General features: G+C 38.8%; 1 protein-coding gene across 4 annotated transcripts in view; it reads left to right on the top strand.

Moving 5' to 3' along the window:
- BTRC (beta-transducin repeat containing E3 ubiquitin protein ligase) overlaps positions 1-25,355 on the top strand; it is a gene marked incomplete at its 5' end in the record, with an annotated part of 165,790 nt that overhangs the window by 24,390 nt on the left and 116,045 nt on the right. For 2 of the 4 annotated variants that reach the window (XM_080912542.1, XM_080912544.1), the window contains one exon: positions 17,197-17,238. The exons of 1 other annotated variant lie outside the window; for it this stretch is intronic. In XM_080912542.1, the coding sequence (XP_080768668.1) occupies positions 17,197-17,238 (42 nt within the window). Of the gene's footprint in view, positions 1-16,328; positions 16,345-17,196; positions 17,239-25,355 lie in introns of those variants that run through there. One more of the 4 variants, XM_080912543.1, reaches the window with a different exon arrangement.

The raw sequence follows: 25,355 nt of genomic DNA, 5'->3' as shown, positions 1-25,355 counted from the left end.
AGCTCAGTGTTCTTAGATCTTTACCTTTAATGAAAAGATTAGTAGGGTAGGTGTGGTAGTGTGCTTATAATAACAATTCTTTGAGCACCAAGGCAGGAGGATTGCAAATTCAAGACCAGTTGGGGCTTCTTCATCCCTAGCAAGACCTATCTCAAAAACAAGAAACAGAAACAAAAACAAAAAACAAAACATTACTTAGGCTCCTTAAAGAGAGGCCTAAATTTAAGGAGTCCATTAACATTGTGGCTTCTTTTGGACTTGTCCATTCTGTAGGTCTGTATGTCACTGTTTCCTGGTCTTGCTGCTGGTCTGGGACTACACTTTCAGAATCACTGTGGTTTTTATAGGCCTGCTAAGCCAGTACATTGCTTGTAGTATGTGATTTTGGGAGGCTTTTCCTCTCCCTAGTTCTACCAGCGTAGTGGGACTGTAGTATATCAGAATAAGTTGGAGTTTGTGTTAGTAGATTTTGACAAATACTGGGAAAATTTTAACAACTGGCTAAATTACTGAATTAGGATCTCATTAGCCCAGCTAATCCAAAGTGGGCTATGTTGTAATGAAAATGGTAATAGGTTATTTTAAAACTTATTATAGCACTTAATATTTGTTGAATCTTTTGTACTGTGATCTCTGTTTTGACTAATTTGGCTAGACATCCACAGTCATCAGTTTGGGCTCTCCAAGTGTGTAAGTGATCTCTTCATTCTCTGTAGCAGCTTGGTTCGGTTACATCTGTGTGATTAAGCAAGTGGAAAATTTGTCATGTCACTGGGATATTTTTGCCTTTATAGAAGTTAGCCGGCTGGCCCTTCTCTTTTGCTTCCTCTATTAGAAATGCTATAAACATCAGAGAGAAGAGGATGACCTTAATATTTGCTTCTCTGACTAAATCACAGCCTTGAAGCAGCTATTTCTTTTCAAATAAGAAGTTTAATTTCACGCCCTGATTAGTGCTAGTGCATGCAGGTGGATATTTCTTTTATGCAGCTACACTGATCTGCCCTTGCAAATTACTTGCCAGTCAGCAGAACTGTAGTTTTTATGTGTAATTGTTGGTGAATTATAGTTCTCATTAGTAAGTTTTGTGTCATTTCAAAAAAAATTACAGATTTATGAGGTAGGGGTATGTCTCAGTCACTACATTTCGGCTACACTAATAGTTCCCCCCCCCCCAAAGCTCAGGGATTGATGAGTTTAAATTAATAGCCCAAATTGATTAGCAGTAGGAGTCAGATCTTGTCTCCAGTTGATTAAAAAGAATGTACTCAGGATCTAGTAAAAGTGATTCCTTGTAGGGAGCCCTAAAAAAAAATTGTCTTACTGTGGAATAAAATCTGTATAGTCAAAATTTGAGTGTGCAGAGACCCTTAAAGGGTAGGGAGGTAAACTGAGGAAAGGTGGAGAAGATTTGAAGTACAAGGATGGTATTGAAATTTTATTTATTTAGACATAGTCTTCTTATGCAGCACTGTCTGGCCTGGAGACCTCATTAGGTAGACTAGGCATACATCTGTGCCCAGAGATACATCTGTGTCCGTTACGATTAAAGGCATGGCCACCATGGTTAGTTGTTATTGAAACTAAACATTTTAAAATATTTTTAAAGATGTATATTTATTTTTTGTGGGTTTGTTTCTCCGTGAGTATACTGTACCATATTTGGGCATGTGCTCATAGAGACCAGAAGATGTCAGATTCCTAAGAACTTGAGTTATAGTTGGCTGTGAGCCATCCTATATGGGTGCTAGGAACTAACTCAGCTCCTTTGCAAGAGCAGCAAATGCTTTTTAACACTGGGCCACCTCTTTTTCCTTCCTTGGAAGAATTGCTGTTGTAGAACTGAAATTCCTTGGAAGAAAAGTTGAGGCAGTCTCACTACATTGCCTTGTAACTTGCTATGTAGACTAGGCTGGCTTTGAACATACAGAAATCTTTCTAATTCTACCTCCAGAGTGCTGGGATTAAAGGCATGGCTACCTTCCTGGCTGATAATTGAATATTTAGTTGCTTAACTGCCATGGAACTGAAAGGATACTGAGGTTTGAGCCTAAGATCTTTACATGTTAGGCATGTGCTAGACCATTGAACTAACCCTTATTCCCTTAGCATTTTAAAACAAGACTGACTTTTATTGTATTTGAATCAAGGATAAGTACAATTAATTAGAAGGAAACATAGTTTAGTTTTGGTGTGTCTGTTCTAGACCTTTCTTATCTAAAATGAAACCAGGTTCTTATGGGTCATAAACTTGAGGTTTTTGGAGGATCATCTAATTCAAGGCATCCAAGACTTCTTTGGTCACATACTGCTTTGGATGCAACAGTATTCTCTCCCATGTCACTTACATTTTGCACACCATTTCAGAAGATTCAGCAATCCCTGGATCCTATATGTGGACTCTAGTTAATGCCTCCTGCACTAACCTCATTTATTTATTTATTTTTATTGTGTGATTTTTGTTTTGTTTTGTTTTTGAGACAGGGTTTCTTTGTATAGTCTTGCCTGTCCTGGAACTCATTATCTAGACCAGTCTGGCCTCAAACTCACAGAGATCTGTAGTAAGAATTCTGGGTTATGGTTCCTTTAAAAAAGAAATATTATAAGAACATGTCTTTGTTCTATGATATCCCCAAGTATGGGGATATAGGGCTGCTTCAGACTGTCTGCAGCAGTTGACTATGATTTGCCTTGTGCCCTAACAGAGGCATAGATTTGACAGCTGCAGATAGTTTCTGTGATTGTGTGATGTTTGGAATTCTGGGAACTTTTCAGAGGGTGTGTAAATGCTAGAGCCCTGATAGGTAGTGTAGGTAGTTGTTGGTTGTTCAAAGAGGTTGACTGTAATTTGTTTAGTAGTCATGCTCAAAGAAGCAGCAAGAAATTAGATTCAGGGATCTCTCTCTCCTCTCCATTCTCTTTTCTTTCCTCTTCAGTGAAGGGCTAGGGAGGATAAAGATGGGAAAAAGAAGAATCTACTCAGTAGCAAAAATCAGTTACAAGCAAAGAAGAAACAAGAAGAAAAAAAGTAGATTCAGATATCTCTCCCCGCCTCCTTTCTCTTTTATCTAGTGATAGGGGGTGAGACAGGGTAGGGATGGGGAAAAGAACCTGGGAAGTAGCCAAGAATTGCTACAGAGATCCACCTGCCTCTGTCTTTCTAGTGCTGTTATAGGGGTACACCACTATCACCCAAGTGTGTATGTGTTTGTTTGTTATAATTTGTTGTTGACAGTTTTCATTTCAGTACAACTAGTTATGACTATTTTAATAAGGGTTTGACTATAAGGTCTGAGTTTCATCATAACATGTCATTTTGAGAAACTAATGAAATATTGAGTGTGTTGTTTGGTAGTGTCACAGAAAATGGTGGAAAGATGACTTGGCTGGTGGTTATAAAAAATAACTTCCCGGAACATCCCGTTCTTAATATTCTCATTCCCCTAGCTGCTCAGGCAAGCAGCCACGATTTATCCCTGTCTTACAATGATGGAATTTTTCTTGTCAAGAACATGTGGATAGACACACTTAAATCCTTTGATTCTTGTCCTACTGGATATTTCCAGGGTATGTCTGCTTTTATCAGTTTTATTAGAGAAATGACATGACCAAGCAGATGCCCAGCAAGGTCAGTTTACCCCAGTGAGTGCACTTTACATCCAGGAGCGATTGAAATAAACTAGTCTATCAAGGTCAGCCTCAAACACTGTCAGCATGTTCTGTTATTTATACTCTGCAGTCTGGGAGACTGGGAAACATTTATCTTCTTCTCCTTTTCTGCATCCTCTTAGGTATCAGCACTGGGAATGCTGTCCACCCACTTAGCTCATTCAGCAAAGGCAGTTTGTGATGGTTTTTATATCAGCAGCACACCCTGCCCCAAAGATCTGGTTAGAATTCCATCTTATAAATCTCACATGCTGCTTGAAAAAACAGTTTTATATTATCAGTAAAGTGTATCAAGGAATGTTTTCTTATTTTAAAAAGGCAGTAGAGGTGGAAAGACTTGGGGGTGTCGTCCAAGGTGAGGTGATGACAGATTGCACTAGAGCCGGTATTCCCCAAGCTTAAGGCTGGCTGGAAGGCTTTCAAAGCGTTTAGCTTGTAGTGACTTAAAGCCTTCCTTATCAGAAGCTTATAAAAATAGCCTCTTTATATTTCCAGCTCTAATCTCAGTAGAATCTTGGGTATATTTGGTGTGAGGAAGGGATTATATCACATTTCTTTCTCAGATAGGCATCAGTGACCTCCAGCACTACTTTTTGGAAGATTCTGAATTCTCTGCTGGTCTGCAGTGCTTTCTGCTTTAGAAGTCCTGTCTTAGGATGTATTGGTTTGTTTCTGAATTCAGTATACTGTCCTGTTTATGCCTTTCTGAGAAAGGTCACTGTATAGTGATCTGGAACTCGTTACATACACCAGACTGGCCTAGAACTCAAAGAGATCTGCCTGCGTCTGCCTTCCAAATGCTGAATTTAAGGTGTACGGCACCATGCTCAGCTTTCTAGGAAGCGGAGATGGCTCAGTGGTCAAGAGCACTGGTTGTTCTTCCAGAGGTGCTGAGTTCAATTCCCAGCAACCACAGGGTGGCTCAGACCATCTCTAATGGGATCTGATGCTCTATTCTGTTTGTTGAGACAAGTTCTTACCATGTAGCTCAGGCTGGCCTTGACCTTGGGAGCTCCCTTACCTGGATTACAGGTATTATAGACCACTAAACCAAACCCTGTCCCCTACTCTTTTAAAGTGTCTAGCACTTGCTTTTTTCTAAGTTTTCTGTTCCATCCAAGCAGCTTTCAAACTTTAAAAGTTACTCTGAGCTTAAGACTGTCCTGCCATAGCCTCTGTATGGTGGCAAGGCCTGTGTCTCAGTTTCTAACTTGAGATATTTTATGAGTTCACGTGTTATTTAGAATAATCAAAATTTGTATCTTTTTTTAAAAAAAGTTATTTATTTATTATATATAAGTATATATGAGTACACTGTAGCCGTCTTCAGACACACCAAAAGAGGGCATCAGATCTCATTACAGATGGTTGTGAGCTACAATATGGTTACTGGGAATTGAACTCAGCACCTTTGGAAGAGCAGTCAGTGCTCTTAACTACTGAGCCATCTCTCCAGCCCCAAAGTGTGTATCTTTTGAGGGTAGTTTAGATATATACATACTTGTGTGTAAAAAGGAATAAATATAAATGATTATCATACTTAGAATATTACTTTTTGGTATTTAATGTTTTTACCTAAAACGTTTTTCCTGAATAGTATGTGTAGACATTGATTTCTTGACAACATTCAATTCAAATCCTTGTCTATCATCCAGAGTGAGAGAGCAGTCTTTAATCTCCACAGCCAGGCGGAAGTGCCAGTGGGATCTCTGAATCTCTGACCAGCCTGGGCTACATAGACCCTAACTCAGAAACAAGACAAACAAGGCAGGTTAGTGCTTGTTTGTGTGGTTGCTGTAGCCCTGCTGGGACTCAGACAGCCTGTGAGGGCAGGTGGGATTCAGAAAAAAGCATCATTTGAAGTCCTAGAAGATATGTTTGATTTAGAAAAGTGGTTCTAAAAATAGAAAAAATATTTTTAATGTGAGAACGACTTTTTAGAAATTTATTACTTTGGAATATATATAAAGTTTGATCATCTTTGTAGCAAGAGGCCTACTGTATGATAGTGCTAAAATGTAGTGCTCTTACAGCTTTTTAAAGGTGTAGGTTACCTATTCAAGTCAAATGTTAGGATAAATACATAGTAGAAATTTACCTTTGTTTTTTAGTATGGTTTCCGCTTTTATGGGTCAGACTTTACAAAACATTCCTTATTCATCAGGTATTAGTTGGGGCTTGATTCAGAGAGCAGAAAAAAATGGAAAAATTGGTATGTTCCTTAATTTGCTAAGTTCTACAGTGATGAAGCTAAAGAACTTGCTGTCTAAGCCATTTAATTATTTTGAGCACCCATTCTAAGCAGTTCCTCTGTGTGTGTGTGTGTGTGTGTGTGTAAGTGTACATCTGTATTTGTGCATACTCACCACAATTTGAATCCTTATGGAAGCTGTCACCATGAGTATTTTCCTCTGTGGACTACACTTTATTTCTTCACATCTGTCTTTCCACCTACCGTACTTGTTCTGTGACAGTCCCACCTAACCTGGCTCTTGGTTCTTTGCCAAGGCTGAAAGGTTGGTGAGCAATGGTTTACCTGTGTCTGTCCCTCCAGGCAGCTGTGCCCAGCTTTACCTATGGCTGGGTGTCAATGCGCAGCATCCCGTGTTGTCTCAGCCATCTCCCTAGCCCACACAAAGCTTTTCGATTGTTGGTTTTCAGCATACTGAAAGAGAATGGATAACAAGGATCCACTTGTCACCCATTTGTGTTGTGGCACTTTAGTATTTTGTACACCTTTTATTGATAAGTGAATGATCATCTAACATCAGATCGTGGAAACCATTGTGAGTCTATATTATGGAAATTAGAAAAAATCACCACCACCATCCCTTGTGCATTTGTGCCACATAGTGAATTTCAGGTTCTTTTAGGATACAGAATGAGACCTTGTCTTAAAATCAAACAAAGCTGGGGAGATGGCTCAGCTTTTTCAGAGTACTTGCTGTTCTTTCAGCTGATGGGTTAGGTTCTCAGCATCCATGAGGGGTGGCTTAGGGTGTAACACCAGCTCCCGGAGATCTGATGTTCTCTTCTGACCAAGAGCACCTGCATGCATGTGCAGACAGACACACAGACAATCTTAAGAAGCAAAGAAAGAAAGAACCAACCAAGCACATAAACAGGAAAATAACAAATGAGCTTGAGGAAATGATTGCTACGAAGAACCTTAAATTTGTTTCTTCATACTCAGGTTTGGTTAAGTAAATTATAATTTTCAGTTCATTGCATTCTACAAACTTTATTGAATTATATAAGCTGTGATTAAAATTAAAATGTGCCTCGTTAATATGTGAAAATTCTCTCTAGCAAAAATAGTACAATATAAATAATCTTATCTATGCCTGCAGGGAACTAATGGGAAATTTAGTAGTGTTTGCATATTATTTTTTTAAATAGGAGTACTATTTATGTTTTATTTGTAAGCAGTAAGTGTGTGTGTGTTACTGCTCACATGAATATGGCTCTTTACAGGGCAGTTGGGGTGCACTTTATTTTTGTGTGCCGATACAGGCTCTGAATTTAGTGATTAAAGATATTCATGATAAATCTTTAAAATAAAATCTTTGCTCTCATACCCATTCCTTCCTTCGTTTTTTTCTTCTTCCTCTATACACATATGGAGGCATGAATGTGCATGTGGAAATCAGAGGACAGCTGGAGAGGCTGGTTCTCTCCTTCCATGTAAGAATTGGAGATCAATCTCAGTTTGCATGCTTAGCAGCAAGCACCTTTACTTTCTGAACCATCTTGACAGCCTCAAAATATGATTATAATTTTATATTGCCAATTTTGAACAGTAACTGCCCTTTTTTTGACCTTTTTCTGAGTGTTTTTCTTATGAGTGAGTTTTTATAAACACTATTTATGCCATAAAGGAATTTAAACTGTAAGTTTCTGCAGGGTGGTTCGACCACAGAAAATCTTGATTGTGAGTTTAAATGGCAGTTAACAAGTAAAAGATCCATTGCTATCTCTGTGGTACTTACAGCAAGTGAAGTTGGATTAACACAGCAAAGGGTTTGGAACTGTCTATTCCTTTTTTACTTAAAAGAAAAAAAAATAGAATTATTTATTTTATGTGTATTAAGTATTTTATTTGTATGTATGCACACACAGCATGTATATTCCTTGCACTTGCAGAAATCAAAAGAGAGCCATTAGTTCCTTTGGGACTCTTCCCTCTCTCCTCACCCCCTCAAATTTTTTTTCTCCTTATGTGTAGCTCTGGTGGCCCTAGAACACAATCTGTAGACCAGGCTGGCTTTAAACTCAGAGGGCTGGGATTGAAGGTATATATATATATATATATATATATATATATATATACAACTATGCTTGTCTTTTTCCTGGGCCAAGTATCACTGGACACTTGCTTACAGCTCATTATTGTAGTGGTGTTGTTGTGTTTTGATTGGAGAACCAAAATCAGTCACTGATACCTGTAAACTAGGTTTAATAAGATAGATGTTAATTCTGCTTATTTACTTTTAATTTAAGAATACTTTAATTAAAAATTAAATTAGATTTTAAAAATCCTACCTTTTATGTATATGGGTGTTTTGCCTCTGTAGCACATGTACACAGCATCCACCACAGAGGCCAGGGGAGGGTGCTGGATCCTCTGGAACAAGAGTTGCAGATGGTTAGTTTATTACCATGTGTTTGCTGGGAATCAAATCCTGGGTCCTCTGGAAGAGCAGCCAGTTTTCTTAACTACTGAGACACCTCTCCAGCCTCTAGATGTTGTTTAGTTTTATATGATGAAAGTACTTATGAAAGTAACTCTTCCACCAAGATTTTAAAATTGGGGTACTAGATATTTAATTAAAATTCCTATATAAATTCCATTATTTGCTTTCTTTATAGGGAAATCTAGTGTACTTAAGAGCACAATTCTAAAACAAAGTTGTTACATATTGGAGAAAGCAGAATGATCGTGTTGTTATGGCAAGTCAAATGGGGAAAATGAAAACAGCACAGATAAGCTGCATCCTGTTGTCATAGTAACCATAGTTGTGAAATGATTAAGGCTGGTTGAGAAAGGATGTATTACAGCTTTAGTTTGCTGAAAATAAGTGAAATAAAAAAATGGGGATACGGTTTTAGACACAAGTTAAATCTGGTGCCCGAGTTGCTAGTACCATTGTATACAAGCGACTCTTGCTTCTTTCTGATTATATTTAAACTGTGTTGTCTCAGTTCATAAAAAAATGGCACAAATGAGGTGCATGTAATAATTGTATCAAAAGGCTGTGAATAAGTCTTGTTCTTGTTGACAAATTTAGAAAAAAAGAACTTTTTGTTCCTTAAATGATTTTTTAAGTATTATCTTCTCCCATTTTCTTTTGTTTATTTCTCAGCTAGTGCTTAGTTTTCATTCCTTTTCATCTTCCTCGTAACATTTTAGTCATGAGTAATAAACCATAAACAAATGTCTATGGTCATGGCAGTTTATACAACCTTAGGTGCAGCATTTTTGATTGCATATGAACAGAGATGGATTTGGTGGTAAAATATAAGCATCTTAATTTGTGTAAAAATTAAATGTATTTCTGTCTTTCAACCTTTGTAATCAAAGGTTAAGTGTAATTTTAAATGTCAATATTTCTTTTACAACTTTTATTCATGCATCAAAGCAAAAATTCTTCCTCCACCAGAGTGGAGACCTATCAGGAATAAACCCAATGAAAGCCCTGTTCTTTGTTTAGCAGCTGGCTGCTTGCACAGGTTTTTGTGGTAATGGAATTGGCATCTTTGTATTAGAGTATTGATCTCTGCTGCTTTGTAGGCACTGTGTACAAAGTTGCCCAGTTACAATGTATTAAAGTATTTTAAGAGCAGTTTATATTACAAATGAGATGGAGTTCTGCAAGACTAGGTACAGACACATGCTGTAAATATCCATAAAACTGTAGATTATTGTTCTAAAAATTCACATCTAAAATGCTCATATTTTCACCAACATTTCATCGCAAATAATTGAACATTACCTGAGCTGTAGCTGTCTACTCTAATGTCACCCCTCTTACCCTGGAATTCAGGTTTATGTCTATACTGTTGCTGTTGAAGCAAAGTTAGGTTTTAAATAGAAATAAAGGATTGTATTTGCCCTAGATTTCAGAGAAGGTGACTAAGTGATTTTTCATGTTCTTTCTCTCTGGAAAAGGATAGTACATGGCCCAAAACATGGTACAGGCTTCCCACGAAAGAGAATCATTTATGTCTTTGTGTGTGAGTGGATGTGTATGTATTTTGTGAATTTTTTTTAATCAAAATAGACTGCATAAGTTCTGGCTCACCTGGAATTTTTTATGTAGTTCAAGCTGACATTGAACTTGCAGTGATTTTTCTGCTTATGTCTCCTGAGTGCACCAACATTACCCAGCTTTGAATTTTTACTTAATAATTTAGGCAGTCTCACATAGCCAAGGTTCTTGAATTCACTATATAGGTGAATCTGCCCCTTCCCCTCTTCTCTCTTGTTCTCCCTCCCTCCTTACCTCTCTCCCAGTCCTGGCTGGCCTGGAATTTAGTATGTAGATCAGACCGTTCTCAAATTCACAGAGATCTATTTGCCTCTTTCGTGGAGATCTGCTTGCTTTTGCTTCCTGAGTGCTGTGCTGAAGTTAAAGGTAGGACCTGACAGCCTTGAACGTTTTTTGGAGGGAGAAGGGTAAGGTTCTAAGGCAGGGTCTCACTATGTCATTCTTGCTGTCCTGGAACTTTCTATGTAGACCAAGCTGTTCTCAAATTCACAGAGATCCATTTGCCTCTTCATTCCCAAGAAGTGTGCCTGCATGTCCAGCACCCTTAAACTTTTGATCCTTGTCACTCCACTTTGAAATTCTGGTATTATGGGCATGTACTACAAGCAGATTGCTTCCTTCCTTCCTTTCTTTTTCCCTTTCTTTTTAAACATCCCCATTCAAATTTATGGCCTCTTTAAAAAAAAAAGTTGAGAGAGAGAGAGAGAGAGAGAGAGAGAGAGAGTGTTTTCCTAAACACATAAATTATAACCTGCTCATGCATGTTTTCAGGACTGACCAGTTGGTAAGCTCTTCCTGAGGAAAACTATTTCTCTCAATCTCAGCATTCCTTAGTCCCTATAGTTCTTTGTGTGGGCCTGAGGCCCTGTGAGCTTTCCCTGTCATGTTAGCAAGTCTGTTGGTATCTTCCTTGTTCAGGTCATGTATATGTAGCCATGCTGGTGAGACTTCATGGTTGCAGCTTCTGATGTAGTTACTAGGAGTCAGAATCTCCTAGCAAACTCCCTTGACCCTAAGTTGAAGGAGTACAACTCTGCATTTGAAGAACTGTAGCTTTCTGTTAATAGTCTTCATCTATTGCAAAGATTCCTTGGTGAGGGGTGAGCCTAGACTTCTGTGGGTATAAACACAGATATTTAGAGTAGTCAGGGATTATGCTGGTTTAGTAAAGTTGCTGATTCTCCTCTAAAATCCAAGACTTAGTGCTGTGGAGTTGGGTAGGTTTGCAGTACAAGACATGATTTCTTACTTTTGGTTAGTTCTTAAGTCTAATTTGAGAGCTATTTGGTGTGTGTTGGAAGAGAATCTTTTAAATGTAGTTTATAAAGCTGTGAAAACACTGTATATTAACATCTGATGCAGGGTTTTAAATTGGCTTTCTGAAAGTAGATGATAAATGGTATATATTTGAAATGTACTAGTTTACATCCTTGGATGTGATAAACTGAATTGTAAGATTGGGTTCTTTATTTTCCTTGAAGAAAGATTATTAGGTATACTCCTCACTCTCCACCTCACGCTTTCCTGTCACATTTCACTTGCTTCAGAAATACTCATTTTCTAGCCTTCTGGTGAATATGTAACTCTTAATACTAATGTCCTGAGAGAGGAGATTTTCTTATCTAACCTCAGTAATAACCACAGCATCACAGAAAATGTCCTCACAACACATCAAACAATCAAAGAGCCAATAAATCTATTCTCCTGCTAAATTCCACACCCTGGATGGGGAGGTTAGATTATGTTCATATTTGTTACTTATCAGGGAACATGACACTTGGTCTTTGAAATGGTTATTTATTTCATATATTGTAGCTGCCAATCAGCCAGCTATTTGCAAATAGTGGAGTAAACATTGCTGAAAATGAGTTCTTTTCTCTGTGGTACCCAGGAAATCAGGTGCAATATGGTTGTCTTTATTTATGTAACCACTTATTCTCTTCTTAATGAGTAGGTAATTTTCTTTTCTCTTCTCCATGAAAGTTAAGGAACATCTGAGAGAGCTGGGAAACATGGTTTACAGTCATTAAATACAGTTTGATACTAGATGGTCCTTTCGCGAGCAGCCGTTCTCTTTAGAAGAGACCCATAGACAGTGTCTTTTGAGCTTCCCCAGCTCACCCACGGAGAAGTTGCTTATAAGTTGTGGCTACTTTTAGCCACAATAAGGAGGAGATAAGAGTCTGATATGGTAGTCAGCCTGTCCTCAGTATGTGGTTTATTAACATGGTACCAGCCTTTTCGGGGTTATGGCAGTATGGCGGTGAACAAATGTGTCAGCTCATCTGTGGCAGTGTTTCTCTACAGTGGACCATGGCTGCTTTTTCTGTTGTTTCTTGTATTCACAACTCAGTTTCCTCCTCTTTTCATTCCTTTTCTGTCTTCTGTCTCTCAGAAATGCATACAGCCTGACCTTCCCAGTGAGACCTGTGACCATTGAAAGTGTGTGTATGGGTTAGGCCAACTCTACATTTCTAAAACCTTTAGTTGTAGGCCTACTTATCTCAAATAATATTTAATGCAGTAAACTTTAGGGTAATAAATTTGGACAATTCTTTGTGGCTTAATGAAATGAGAAAAGCCAGAGTTTCTCTGTAGTCTTGACTGACCTGGAACTCACTTTGCACAAAAATTTGCCTTTCTCTGCCTCTCAAGTGCTGGGATTAAAGTTTTGCTCCACCATTGCCTGGCTTGACTTGATTTTTTAAAACTTGAATTTAATATAATGAAATTCCAAATGTGATCAAACAATCTTTTGTAGTTATTAAACAAAAAACTTTGTAATTTGAGGTAATTACATTATTTTCTATGAGAAAATGAGCCCTTACAAAATACAAGAATTATTACCTATGCAGGTAGTAATGGCATAGCAAAGAAAATACGAATAAACAGACTTTATTTTCTTTTAGGAAAAGTAAGATACTATCTACTTCTATTCATAAATGTGTTCATTAAGCTTGTTTTCCTGTGTATGTTTATTAAAAAATGTGTGTGTGTGTGTGCGCGTGTGCATGCACTCCAGAGAGGGAGTGGAGGATGGATCTCACTATGTAGCTTTGACCTGGTACTCCCTATGTAGTCCAGGATAGCCTCAAATTCACAGAAATTTACCATCTGTTTCTGCCTCCTAGGTGCTGGGAATAAAAGGCAGGCTTCTTGACTAGCAGAATGACTTGTTTTTGTTTTTAAAAAAGGATCTCATGTTTTCCACGCTGGCCTGGAGCTTACCATGTAGCTGAATTGGACTTTGACTTCTAATCCTCCTTCTCCTCTTCTGTTTTGGGTTACAGGTGTGTGCCACTGCTCAAGGTGCTGGGAATGATCACAGGTCTCACTGGGAAAGTCAGGCTTTCTGAGAGATGGGAGACAGGGAAGGAGTGAAGAGAGGAAAAAACAGAAAAAGAAAACTGGGTTGTGAATACAGGAAAGCACAGAAGAGGCAGCCACGGTCCGTTGCAGAGAAGTGCTTAGCCACACTTTGCCACATAGGCAAACATGTCTTCCAAATGACCTACATCCCAACCCTAAAATGATTTGTTTGGTATTGAAAATATTCAGTCTCTAGATAGTGCAGTGATGCCCTGTTGTCTGTTAATGTTTAATATTTCATCTAATTAAAAAATAGTTCTTATTTTATTCTTTCAAATATGACAGTCTTAATTTCTATGTTCCCTAGCTTCTTCACTGTTAAAAGGTTTCTAGCAGTTCCTTACAGATACAGTCCTGCATCTGTAATTGAAGTCAGTATTCTAATACGGATGTTTAGACTCCCAGTTGTTAATTCCACCACAAAGCTTAGGTAGACAGAAGTGGAGGGGGGGGTGTCTCCTTAATAGGAGGTAGGGAAGCAGCACACGGCTAAGCCTGGCTACCTTCTAAAGCATTTGTTCATTATTATTTATTAAGGACACAGTCAGTTATAACCATCTGATAAACTAGAATTTTGAACAAACAAATGCTTTAAAATTCTAATAACTGTGCATAATCAGTAAATTATTCTTATTTGAATTTCCATGGCTGTGCAGAGGAAGGTTCCTAAGTACATAATTGCATAAGAGAGCCACCCAGATTTCAGAGGAGCCATTCCAGTGAATTGTGTAAATAATATGCCTTAAAAACACAACCTCCTCACATATGAATTTAGAATTTCCAGATATGGAGTAGCTTTGCACCTGTGAGACTGGAACAACCCTAAAACAGCTTCCTAATTATGAGCTTACCAGTGAGGCTGGGATGACCCAAAGCAAATTAATACATAGAGTTTTTTTCAACTTTCTATAAAAACATTTTCACTGTTCTGTTTAGTTCAGAAAACAAAAGATCTTAAATGCCACTGGCAAGAGATAAGAACCTTAGTATATATGAAAATAATTTTTTTTGTATCAGTGTCTTAGTCAGGGTTTCTATTCCTGCACAAACATCATGACCAAGAAGCAAGTTGGGGAGGAGAGGGTTTATTCAGCTTACACTTCCACATTGATGTTTATCACCAAAGGAAGTCAGGACTGGAACTCAAGCAGGTCAGGAAGCAGAAGCTGATGCAGAAGCCATGGAGGGATGTTGCTTCCCCGGCTTGCTTCCCCTGGCTTGCTCAGCTTGCTTTCTTACAGAACCCAAGTCTACCAGCCCAGGGACGGCACCACCCACAATGGACTGGGCCCTCCCCCCTTGATCACTAGTTGAGAAAATGCCTTACAGCTGGATCTCATGGAGGCATTTCCTCAAGGAAGGCTCCTTTCTCTGTGATAACTCCAGCTTGTGTCAAGTTGACACAAAACCAGCCAGTACAATCAGCATTCTTAATTTTCTTAATTGCCTAGTGCTTATGTTTTACTTTTATTTGTATTAATATATAAATTATATCTGACATTTGGATAAGTTACTGTAAGATTTTCCAAAGCTGGGGAAATGTGGGCATGGAAGGTTCAAGGTCTTCATTGCCTATATAATGAGTTCCAAGCCAACCTAGGATACATGAAACCTTGTCTTTAAAAAGGTTTCTGGGGCTGGAGAGATGGTTCAGCCGTTAGGAGCACTGACTGCTCTTCCAGAGATCTTGAGTTCAATTCCCAGCAACCACATAGTGGCTCACAAACAACCATCTATCTGTAATGGGATCCAGTGCCCTCTTCTGGTGTGTCTGAAGATAGTGTACTCATATACATAAAATAAATAAAATAATTTTTAAAAAGAAATAATAAATAAGTTTTCTGTTAGTTGTACAATAATCCATGTGTCCTAAAGTGGGCATGGCTTTCTAAGGTGATAATAAAGGACAGGTGAGTTCTGCAGCCATATTAAGCTAGCAACAGTTTAATCCTAATTTGGGCAGCACTGTCTTTCTTTTCATGTCCTGTCTTTTGTAGCCTGTACTAGCCTTGAGTCTGCTAATCCTCCTCCTCCCTAAGAGCTGAAGTCATCGGTGAGCAGCATCTATGCAGGGCTTTGTTTATAGGTGTTAGCATGTGGAGACTGACCAGGACCTGTGGTGCACACCTTTAATCCCAGCATTCTGCAAGAGGTACAGATGTTCTCAGTGAGTCTAAGGCCAGCTTAGTCTACATGGTAAGTTACAGGATAGCCAGGATACCATAATAGACAGATCGTTTCAGAAACAAGCAAGCAAACAAAAATGTGGGGGATGAAGATCTCACTCTGAGTAGTTAAGAGCACTTTGCTGCTCTTGCAGAGGACCTAGCTCTGGTTCCCTGAACCCACATGACTACGCACAGTAATGCTAGTTCCAGGGGATACAGTGCCACCTTCTGCCCTCCATGGACACCAGGTACACACAGGCATACATGGAGGCAAAACAACCATACATACACACATGCAAAAAAAATCATTAGAGTACCCGTAGAACACTTTAAAATGTTAAAATGTGCCTAGATTTTAAATTATATGTTTTCTATGAGATTATAAGCTCTTTAGAATTATATGTCTTTATCAGTTGCTTCCAGTCAGGTAGCCTAATTCCCCTTTAAGTAAGGATGGTCAACCATTGAAGGATAGAGATAGTTCATAGAACTAAGGGAAGATGGACAGTCAGTCCCTTAAGAACTAGAGCCAAGTATAAAATGTCTTTAGATCCCAAGAAAATGGTTTTTCCATATCTATATGTTGCTGGGTTTTGCTAGTATTCTGCTGAAGATTTTTGCCTCTATATCTGCAGTCTTCATTTTGCTACTGTTTTCATTCATTCAATGAGTTTTAAATTTTCTATTTTCAGTTCTTACATTTTCACTTTTTTGTTTCTTTGCAAGTACATTTTATTTCAAGAGTTTTACCCTTAGTTATTGAAATGTTTTTATTCTCACTATAGTAAAGCTTTTTTACAATTTATTCCAGCATCACTATCATTTTGGCATTGACATTTGCTGACAAGGCTGAAATTTCTCCCTTTTTGGTATGTAAATTTCCCATATCATTGACACTCTTGTTTGGTTTTTGAGCAGAGCTTCTCTGGGTAGCCCCACCTGTCCTAAAACTTGCTCTGTAGACTAGACTGGCCTCGAATTCAGCAGTGCCTCTGCTTCTCAAGTGCTGGGTTTAAAGGTGAGCACTACTACCTGGTAGGCACTTAATATTATGAGGCTCTGCATTTTATTCTAATCTCATTAATAATGGCTGTAATCTCAGTGCTTAGGGGAAGCTATGATAAGAGGGTTGAGAGTTTGTGGGTTTACTGTCTGTCCCAGTAAGAAAGCCTCTGCAAATGGCATTGAGATTTACTCTGTGCATGATACTTGGTGGCTACCCTGGGATCTGGTTGGTGGTTTGTCTTATATTTCAGTTCTAAATGTCTTTAGGTTATATCCACCTGTTTGTACCTTGAGGTGAACACTGGAGTCAGTAACTATAGGATTGCTCTCCTAGTGTCTTTCCCACAGTGCAAGAATCGGTGCTGTCTGGTTTCTTAGAGCTACTAATTTCAGTCCTGCATCTATAAAGGCAATACTTTATTTAAACCTGAAAATGTTATTGCATCTGAGAGTAAATGATGAAAGGAAAGAGGGGTGGTAGTTGGGGATGATGGAAACAGGGAGGCTTTGAAGCCTCCCTTTTATCAAGTCAAAGAAGAAGGCCTCTATTTCAGAGTTTTAGGTGACTTTTGTCATGGGATGGCTTAGAGAGAATGCAGTGAATTTAAAGAAAACCATCAGGTTTTCATTCTCTCAAGATACCCTGCAGAAATTGAACTAGAATCGGGTTTTTCTGGGGCCCTTTACCTACACTGATGCTCACTTTTGGGTTTCAGGCTGCAGTTCCGGCTGGTGGATATTGGAGGAATAATAAAAAGGTAAATTCACTCTTGGTTCAGTACTATGTTAAGGTCTTCCCCACCCACCTGCTAATGTTTACTGTGTAGAGTTCTCCATAGCTGCTCCATCTGTTCTGCCTATTGTGATAGTTGCATCTGTGGGAGACACAAGAGGGAGCTTACTGTGTCCTGCATGGACCAGGACCCCTTTAGTTTCTTCCTCATTACCGTTTATGCTGCTCAGCAGTACATTCTGCAGCTTCATTCTTTTGAGCTAAAGTCATGGCCCACCTTAAGGTCTGCCATGGTAAGGAGTGCTTTAAGGAGTCTGTGCACTGCACTTGATGGTGTGGTGCCTGAGGTTCAGTTATCAGGTCAAGCTCAGCTACTGCATTCTTCATTTCCTTGTGCTACTTATTTCAAGTACCTGAAGGATATGTGTTAAAATCTTAAACTATGGATGCAGAACTGTATTCCCTCCCCACTTCCCTCCCTCCCTCCCTCCCTCCCTCCCTCCCTCCCTCCCTCCTTTCCCTCCTCTTTTGTGCATGATACTGATTTCTGGGCCTCACAGGGCAGATAAGTGTTCTACCACTGAGCTGTATACTCCATTTTGCTTCTTATTATTTAGAAGTTTTGTTGTTAGGGAGATTGAAATACTTTTAAATTTTAAAGCAATTTCAAAGATGTAAAAAAAGCAATTCACATTTTTATAATGTATTTTGACTGAGTATACTATCATTTCAACATGAATTCAGTGTAAAGTTGTTGATGGTGTTTTACCTTTACAAAATAAATTCAGTGGGTATTTAAACAGCTATATTTAGAATGTATCATTCAAGTGCACAATTGCCATGTGTGACTAGTGTTTCACATTATGTAGTGTACACATAACACACATGCATCTAAATGTAGATGTTGACATGATTAAACCATCCATTTTTCTATTGTCTTATCTGTTTTTAAACTTGCCTTTAGTGGATTAGTTATTTTTTGGTATTCTGTTTCTTTTGTTGGCATAGTAGGATTTTTTTTTAAGAATAATTCATTTTATATGTACAAGTACACTGTAACTATCTTCAGACACACCAGAAGAAGGCATCGGATCCCATTGCAGATGGTTGTGAGCCACCATGTGGTTGCTGGGAATTGAACTCAGGACCTCTGGAAGAGCAGAGTCATCTCTCCAGCCCAGGAATTTTGTTTTTATTGTTCCTTTAGAGGTTAAAATATCCATTTTTACTTTTCCTTTTTAAAGACAAGGTCTTGCACTGAAGCCCAGGCTAGCTTTGAACCTGTCTTCTGCTTCAGCTTTCTGAGTGTTTGAGCCATACATAGGTGTTAATTTCCATGCCCTATAATGTGCTTTTGGAATATTAATCATAGTTAAAGTCATGTATCCACAATCTCTAATTGCAGGATACTTCCATTATACCATGTAAAATGTATTATTTGTTCCATAGTTTCTGTTTCTCCCCCACAGCAATTGCCAGTCAACATTTTGTCTGTATGGGTTTCCCGTTCTGTATATTTCATATTTTGTTTCTGACTTCTTTTACTTAGCATAAGACTTTTAGGTTCATATTATAGTGTGTATCAACCTGTTTTTATTACTACATACTATTTTAGCTAACATATAGTACAATTTCTTTTATTCACTCAATTATCTAGACCATTTGAACCTTTTGACTATTTTGAAAAATACCAATGTGAAAATGTGTACATGTATGTGATTGAGCACTTATTTTCAGTTGTTTCATGTCTGTATATGAGTAAGCAGGATTGCAGTATAGTCATTTGGTTATTCCACATTTACCTTTTAAAGATTTGCCAAACTTGGTTCCACAATTTCTGAACTACCATATATTTTCCCTAGCAAAATGTTAAAGGCTCCTGTTTTCCCATACTTTCTACTCTTAGTTTCTGTCCTGGGATTGTTTTGTTTTGACACGAGGGACAACACATCTGGTTGTCTCAGCCTCTTACTGAAGAATCTGCTTAACTCCAGTACTTTTAAGTTGTTGTCCTACTTGGGTGTGAAATGTATGTTCTGATTTTGTTTTCCTGATATTGAACAGTCTTTTCACATGTTTATCAGTTGCATATCCTTGTAGAGTAGTGGTTCTCAACCTTCTAATGCTGTCAGTACAGCTCCTCATGCTGAGGTGACTCCAACCATAAAGTTATCTTTGTTGCTACTTCATATCTGTAATTCTGCTGTTATGAATTGTAATATAAATATTGGATATGTGACCCTTGTGAAAGGGTAGTTCAACCCCTAAAGGGGTCATGACCCACAGGTTATATACCACTGTCATAGAGAAATCTTCAGGTTTTTGCCCATTTAAAAACTGGGTTAATTGGCTTTTGTTGTTATTGTTGTTGAGCTGGAGACGTCCCCAAGCTTCTGGACTCAGGTGATGCTCCTGTCTCAGCTTTTCCTAAGAACTTCATTTTATTGTTACTTTTCTTCTTTCTCTTCCTCTTCCTCCTTTCTCTTTCTCCTTCCTTCTCGTTCTCTTTCCTTTTCCTCCTCTGTTGTTTTATCTGACCGGGGATTGGACTCAGTGCTTCCTACATATAAGGCAAGCTTTTAATTTTGCTACATTTATTTTGCACAGAAGTTATTTGTATATGTGCCATATGAAGGTGTGTACATATATGTAGAGTCTAGAAGTCAACTTCAGGTATCACTTCTCAAGGGCCCTTTACTTAATTCTTTGAAGCAAGATCTCTTTTTGGCGAGCCAGGAGCACAGCACAGGCCGGCTGCTCATTGAGTCCAGGGCTCTGCCTGCCTGTGCCTTTCCAGCCCTGGTATTTGGAAAGATATACTACATGTTTGACTTTTTACATAGGTGTTTAGAATCAAGCTCAGGGCTTCATGCTTACACAAGAACTTCACTGTGAGTTACCCAGAGTCCCCAGAAGTATTTTTTGCTTGTTTTTTTGTCTTCCCCCATGTTTTTTCTATGAGTAATACATATGTACATACATACATATAGATGTCATATTACTTCATAGTTTAAAAGTCACTGAGATGTTTGTGTGAGAGTCTCAGATGGACTGTAACTGGAGTTACACACAATTGTGAGCTGCCATATAGGTGCTGGGACTTGAACCCTGGTCCTCTGGGAAGGTGGCAGTGCTCTTAACTCTGAGCTCTCTCTCCAGTCCTGTTATCTTCTTAGTCTCCAAGTATGTAGTCTTATTATACCCTTGTTTGTTTGTTTGTTTGTTTTCTTATGTTACTGATAGAAACTGCCCCTTTTCTGTAGAATATTAGTCCCGTTTTATGGGTCACTTCATTTCTGTCCATTAGGACTCCACAATCTGCCATTGTGCATTAGTTTATACTGCTTCCCATATCCAATCATGTTTCTTAGCATGTGGCTGACACCATGGTTGTCTTAGTCAGGGTTTCCATTGCTGTGAAGAGACACCATGACCAAGCAACTTTTATAAAGGACAGCATTTAATTAGGGCTGACTTACAAGTTCAGAGGTTCAGTCCACTGTCATCAAGGCAGGAACATGGCAGCATCCAGGCAGACATGGTGCTGGAGAAGGACTGTCTCCTGGGCAGCTAGGAGCAGGGTCTCAAAGCCCAGCCCTGCAGTAATACACATCCTCCAAAAGGGCCACACCTACTCCCAATAAGGCCACACCTCCTGGTGCCTCTTCCTGGGCCAAGCATGCTCACACCACCACAGTGGTAGAAGCTGAAGTCGGCTTTCTGTCATTTATTCAGAGCCTCTATTTACTTGTAACAGCCATGTGAGATGCTCTTTAATTGTATCTCCTGTCCTTTATAGTGAACTCCAACCCAGCTTGGGCTACATAGTAAGATATTCTCTCAGCAAAACAAAAAAATTCCAAAGCAAAAGCTAAATTTAAATGTTAGGTCTGTAAGCCTTCATTTTGTACCACCCGGATTTAGAGAAATTTCATTTACTACAATTCAGTTAAGTAATACCAATTAGCATAGTTTGAATTTTAATTATCATGATATGTTAACTATAACTACACAGTATATAAATATCTTTTTTTTTTTGCCAGTTCTCTAGTTCATGGTAACTGTGTCCAAGAAATGTGTGCTGTGGTCAGTCATGTCTTTCTAGGACTAGTGACTGCTCATCTGTTACTGGTTTATCTGTAGCTAGCAGAGTATTTGTTTGTGTTGGTTTCTCCCCACTGGGATATTTTATAAATATGGATAATTCAGACACGAAATTTGGGAATAAAGGTGAAACAAAGTGACAAAGTAGTAACTGAAGTCTGAGGGAAAGATGAAGATAGTAAGGAAAAGATAGCAGCTGGCAATGATGAAAGTCAGTAGACAGGATGACGTCATGCTGTGAAAGTGACTCCATGTGTAGCCACAGGAAGTTAGGAAGTTATTTAGGCTTGGGTCTGTCCTCAAGTTATCTCAATAAGTACATGCAAAATATAGAAAAATGAAAATTTGAATTTTTTTTGGAGCTAGAGTCTCACTATCTAGCCCAGACTTATCCTCCTTATCTTCCTGTGTGATGGAATTAAAGATGTGAACTACCATCCCTGACCAGAGTATTTTTTTAAAAATGGCCACCTTTTTTTTTTTTTAATTTAAAGTTTATTGATTTATTTAGTGTTGAGACACACATGCGTGTGTGTGTGTGTGTGTGTGTGTGTGTGTGTGTGTGTGTGTGTGTGTGTGTGTGTATGTATGTGTGTGTGTGTTATTGCACATGGAAATCAAAGGTCAATTTGATTTGATCAAGTCAGCTTTCTCTACTGTGTCGGTCCTCTTGAATTCAGGTCTTCAAACTTCATTCAGCAAGCTCTTTCACTTGCTGAGCCATCTCACTGGCCCATACTTATTTAAAGTCTTCAGTAGCTCAAGCACACTGACCGCTGCATTGAGATTTGTGCTATGCCTTGGCGCAGACTTAGGCCTCTTTCTGAAATTTTTTATGTCTATCTCTTTTCAAATATATACAGTTTTTCTCCATTCTGTTACGTTTGGTCAATTAAAGTGAAATATTTATATAATATGCAACATGTTTTCATACACATAGTCATTGTGAAGTGTTTGCCACAGTCAAGCTTACTAACATGCCTGTAACACTAATAGGAATCATTTAATAGCTTTGATTTTTGTAGTTACAAGTCTGGGCACAGCTGACCTGGCATCTCTACTTCAAGATCTCTTACAGGGACAAAAGTGTTGGTCAGGGCCATTGTCTAATTTGAAGTCTTGATTGAGGAAGGACTTAACTTCCAAGCTTTCAAAGTAATTGGCAGAATTCTTTTTTTCAAGGGCTATTGGATTGAGAATCTCGATTTTTAGCTGGTGGTTGGCTGAAGGCCAACCTTTATTCCTTGCTGCGTGGACCTCTACAGAATGCCTGCTTTCTTCATTAAATCATGCAGGCCAAGCAGGCCTTTCAGCCTTTAAGATGGTAGTTAACTGTATGTAGCCTAATCATAGTGTCTTTGCCAGACTCTTCTAGTATGGAGGTTTTAGGTCCTCCCCATATGAGGAGTGGGGCTAACTAAGGGCATGGATGATAGAAGGGAGAAGCCATTAGGGGCCGTGTTAAAGTCCGCTTGTCACAATTGTAATCTGCTATCACTATTTATTTGATGTTTAGCCTGTTAAATGTTTACTCTGTTCCATCCTTTTATTCTGTCCACTCTGCTGTTTTGACATGTCTCTTGATCCTTGAGGACCTCAAGAAGTTGTTCCAAAATCATCTTAAATTTTTCAGCCTAGAGCTCTGGAATTTGTCATTGTTCTAAGGCTCTGACTTAGTGGAGAGTGGTATTTAGAACAATCAAATGTGTTTACTTATATTAGATTATTAGTGATCCCAGGCATTCTCAGTTGGTTGTGTGTGTGTGTGTGTGTGTGTGTGTGTGTGTGTGTAAATGTATGCATATACACACTTCATTTCTCAAGTTCTGTCTCAGGGTATTATCTTAGTTATAACTCAGCAATATAGAATTTATTATGTTTTTTTTTTTTTCTTCTTTCTCTGAGAGCCTGGCTTTGACTGTTTACTGTATAACTGAGCTTGTGTTGCCTGTGTTACTTTCTCAGTCTCCTCCCTCATCACATGGAAGCCTCCTGTACTTTTCGGGTGTTACTTGACAGCGTGTACCTTATACCTTCTTTAAAACCTAGGTCTGAAACTGAGTTCTGGACTCTGTCTTTCCACCTCTTGCAGTGTCTTATGCCCTTGAGAAACCTTAGCTCCTGCCACTTGCCCTACCTGATGTGAGTGTGGATTCTTGTCATTCTGCTCACTGGAGTCCAGTCTCTAGTTCTATGCCAGGCCCATCTGGTCCCAGGGATGCTATTTGGACTCCAGAAGCTTGTTTTGAACCACTGCAGTCATAGCATGCGGCCTGCTTAGCCTGTACTCACTAGTGATTGCTTAATGGAATTGTTTAGATAGGAAGGAGACCAGGAAAAGCTCTTTTACTTAATTTTTTTTTTTAAAAAAAAAAACAGCTTCACTTTGATTTTGTTTGCTTGTTTGTTTGTTTGTTTGTTTTGCTGTTGTTGTTTTTTGAGTCAGGGTATCTCTATATTCTTTGCTGGCCTGGAAATCACTTTGTATACCAGGCTAGTTTGACACTCAGAGATCCTCCTGCTGTCTCTGCTTTTGAGTGTTGAGATTAAAGGTTTGCACTATCACCACTTGGTGGGACTTTATTGAAAGAGCTTGTGTAAAGACACTGACATTAGCATAGGGTGGGGACAGAATGAGAATGAAAATGAGTTAGTGCATATGATTTTTAAAAGTATTTTTTATGTATATGGGTACACTGTAGCTGTCTTCAGACACACCAGAAGAGGGCATTGGATCCCATTACAGATGGTTGTGAGCCACCGTGTGGTTGCTGGGAATTGGACTAATGATCTGGAAGAACTTTTAACTGTTGAGCCATCTCTCCAGTCCTTTAAAAGGGTCTTTAACCAAATGTGTCAGCACTTATGAAGAGGTCACACTTATGAATCATTACAAGGGTATGTGTGTATGTTTGATGTGTGCACATGTTGTGTTTGTATGAGCCAGGATAGGCTCATACTTGCATGATGTTGGTCTACCTGTCTGAGACAGGATCTCTTTTATTTGCAGCTGGGTATGCCAGGCCAGCTGGCCAGTGATCTTTGGGGTTCTCTCTCTGCCTTCTATTTTGTTGTACAGCATTGATTGGGCTTGCAGACTGTGCGCTATCATTTCCAGTTTTTCTTGGGTAATAGGGATTTGAACTTAGGTCTTCAAATTTGCACAGCAAATGCATACTCACGTGGCCATTTTCCTACTGCCTGTTAAAGGTTTTTACTCAGACTTTCATGCCATGTCTTTCTGCTTGCATACTAGAGATTTACTCTCTTATCCAATTCATGATAACAGATTGCTCTTCCAACTAGAATCAGGGTCTATCTCTGCCACTGTTCTTCTAGTCACTTCAGTCACTGTGTGCGTGTGTTGCATGTATATGCCTATGGATGCCAAAGGAGGGTCTCAGGTCCTTTGGAACTGGAGATGGAGATGGCTGTGATCCACCTTATGGTACTGGGGACTGAACCCAGGTCCTCAGGAACAATAGTGTTCTTGTATTAGTCAGGGTTCTGTAGAAAAAACAGAACTTACGGAATGGATTTATTAGAATGGCTTACATGTTGTGGTCCAACAGTGATTGTCTACAAATGGAAGGTTCAAGAATCCAATAATTATTCAGTCCATCAAGCTAGATGTGTCAGCTCGTCTTCTATACATTCTCGAATTCTGAAGATGTAGGTTCCGAATGCCAGTGAAGGAATGAACTTGAGCAAGAGAGAGCAATCTTCCTTCTTCCGTGTCCTTTATATAGACTATCAGCAGAAGGTGTGGTCCAGATTAAAAATGGATCTTTCTACCTCAAAAGATCTGGATGAAAGATGTGTCTTCCCACATCTAATTCAGGTTGGAAATGGGTCTTAAAATGATTTAATTTTAAAAAATCCCTCACAGGTGTGGGTTTAATTTATTCCTAGAACAACCATCACAGTTCTTAAGCTCTGAGTCGTCTCTCCAACCTGTCATTCAGGCTTTAAGTATTGGACATAGTTCTGCTTTGCCCCCTCTTTTCCTTAATTCTCTTCTCCCTCCATGACTTTCCA

Source organism: Micromys minutus (genome assembly GCF_963924665.1).
Source record: "Micromys minutus genome assembly, chromosome: 2".
Classification (NCBI taxonomy): Eukaryota; Metazoa; Chordata; class Mammalia; order Rodentia; family Muridae; genus Micromys; species Micromys minutus.
The sequence above is the reverse complement of the archived record's forward strand: the minus strand, read 5'-3'. Positions and strand labels throughout refer to the sequence as shown.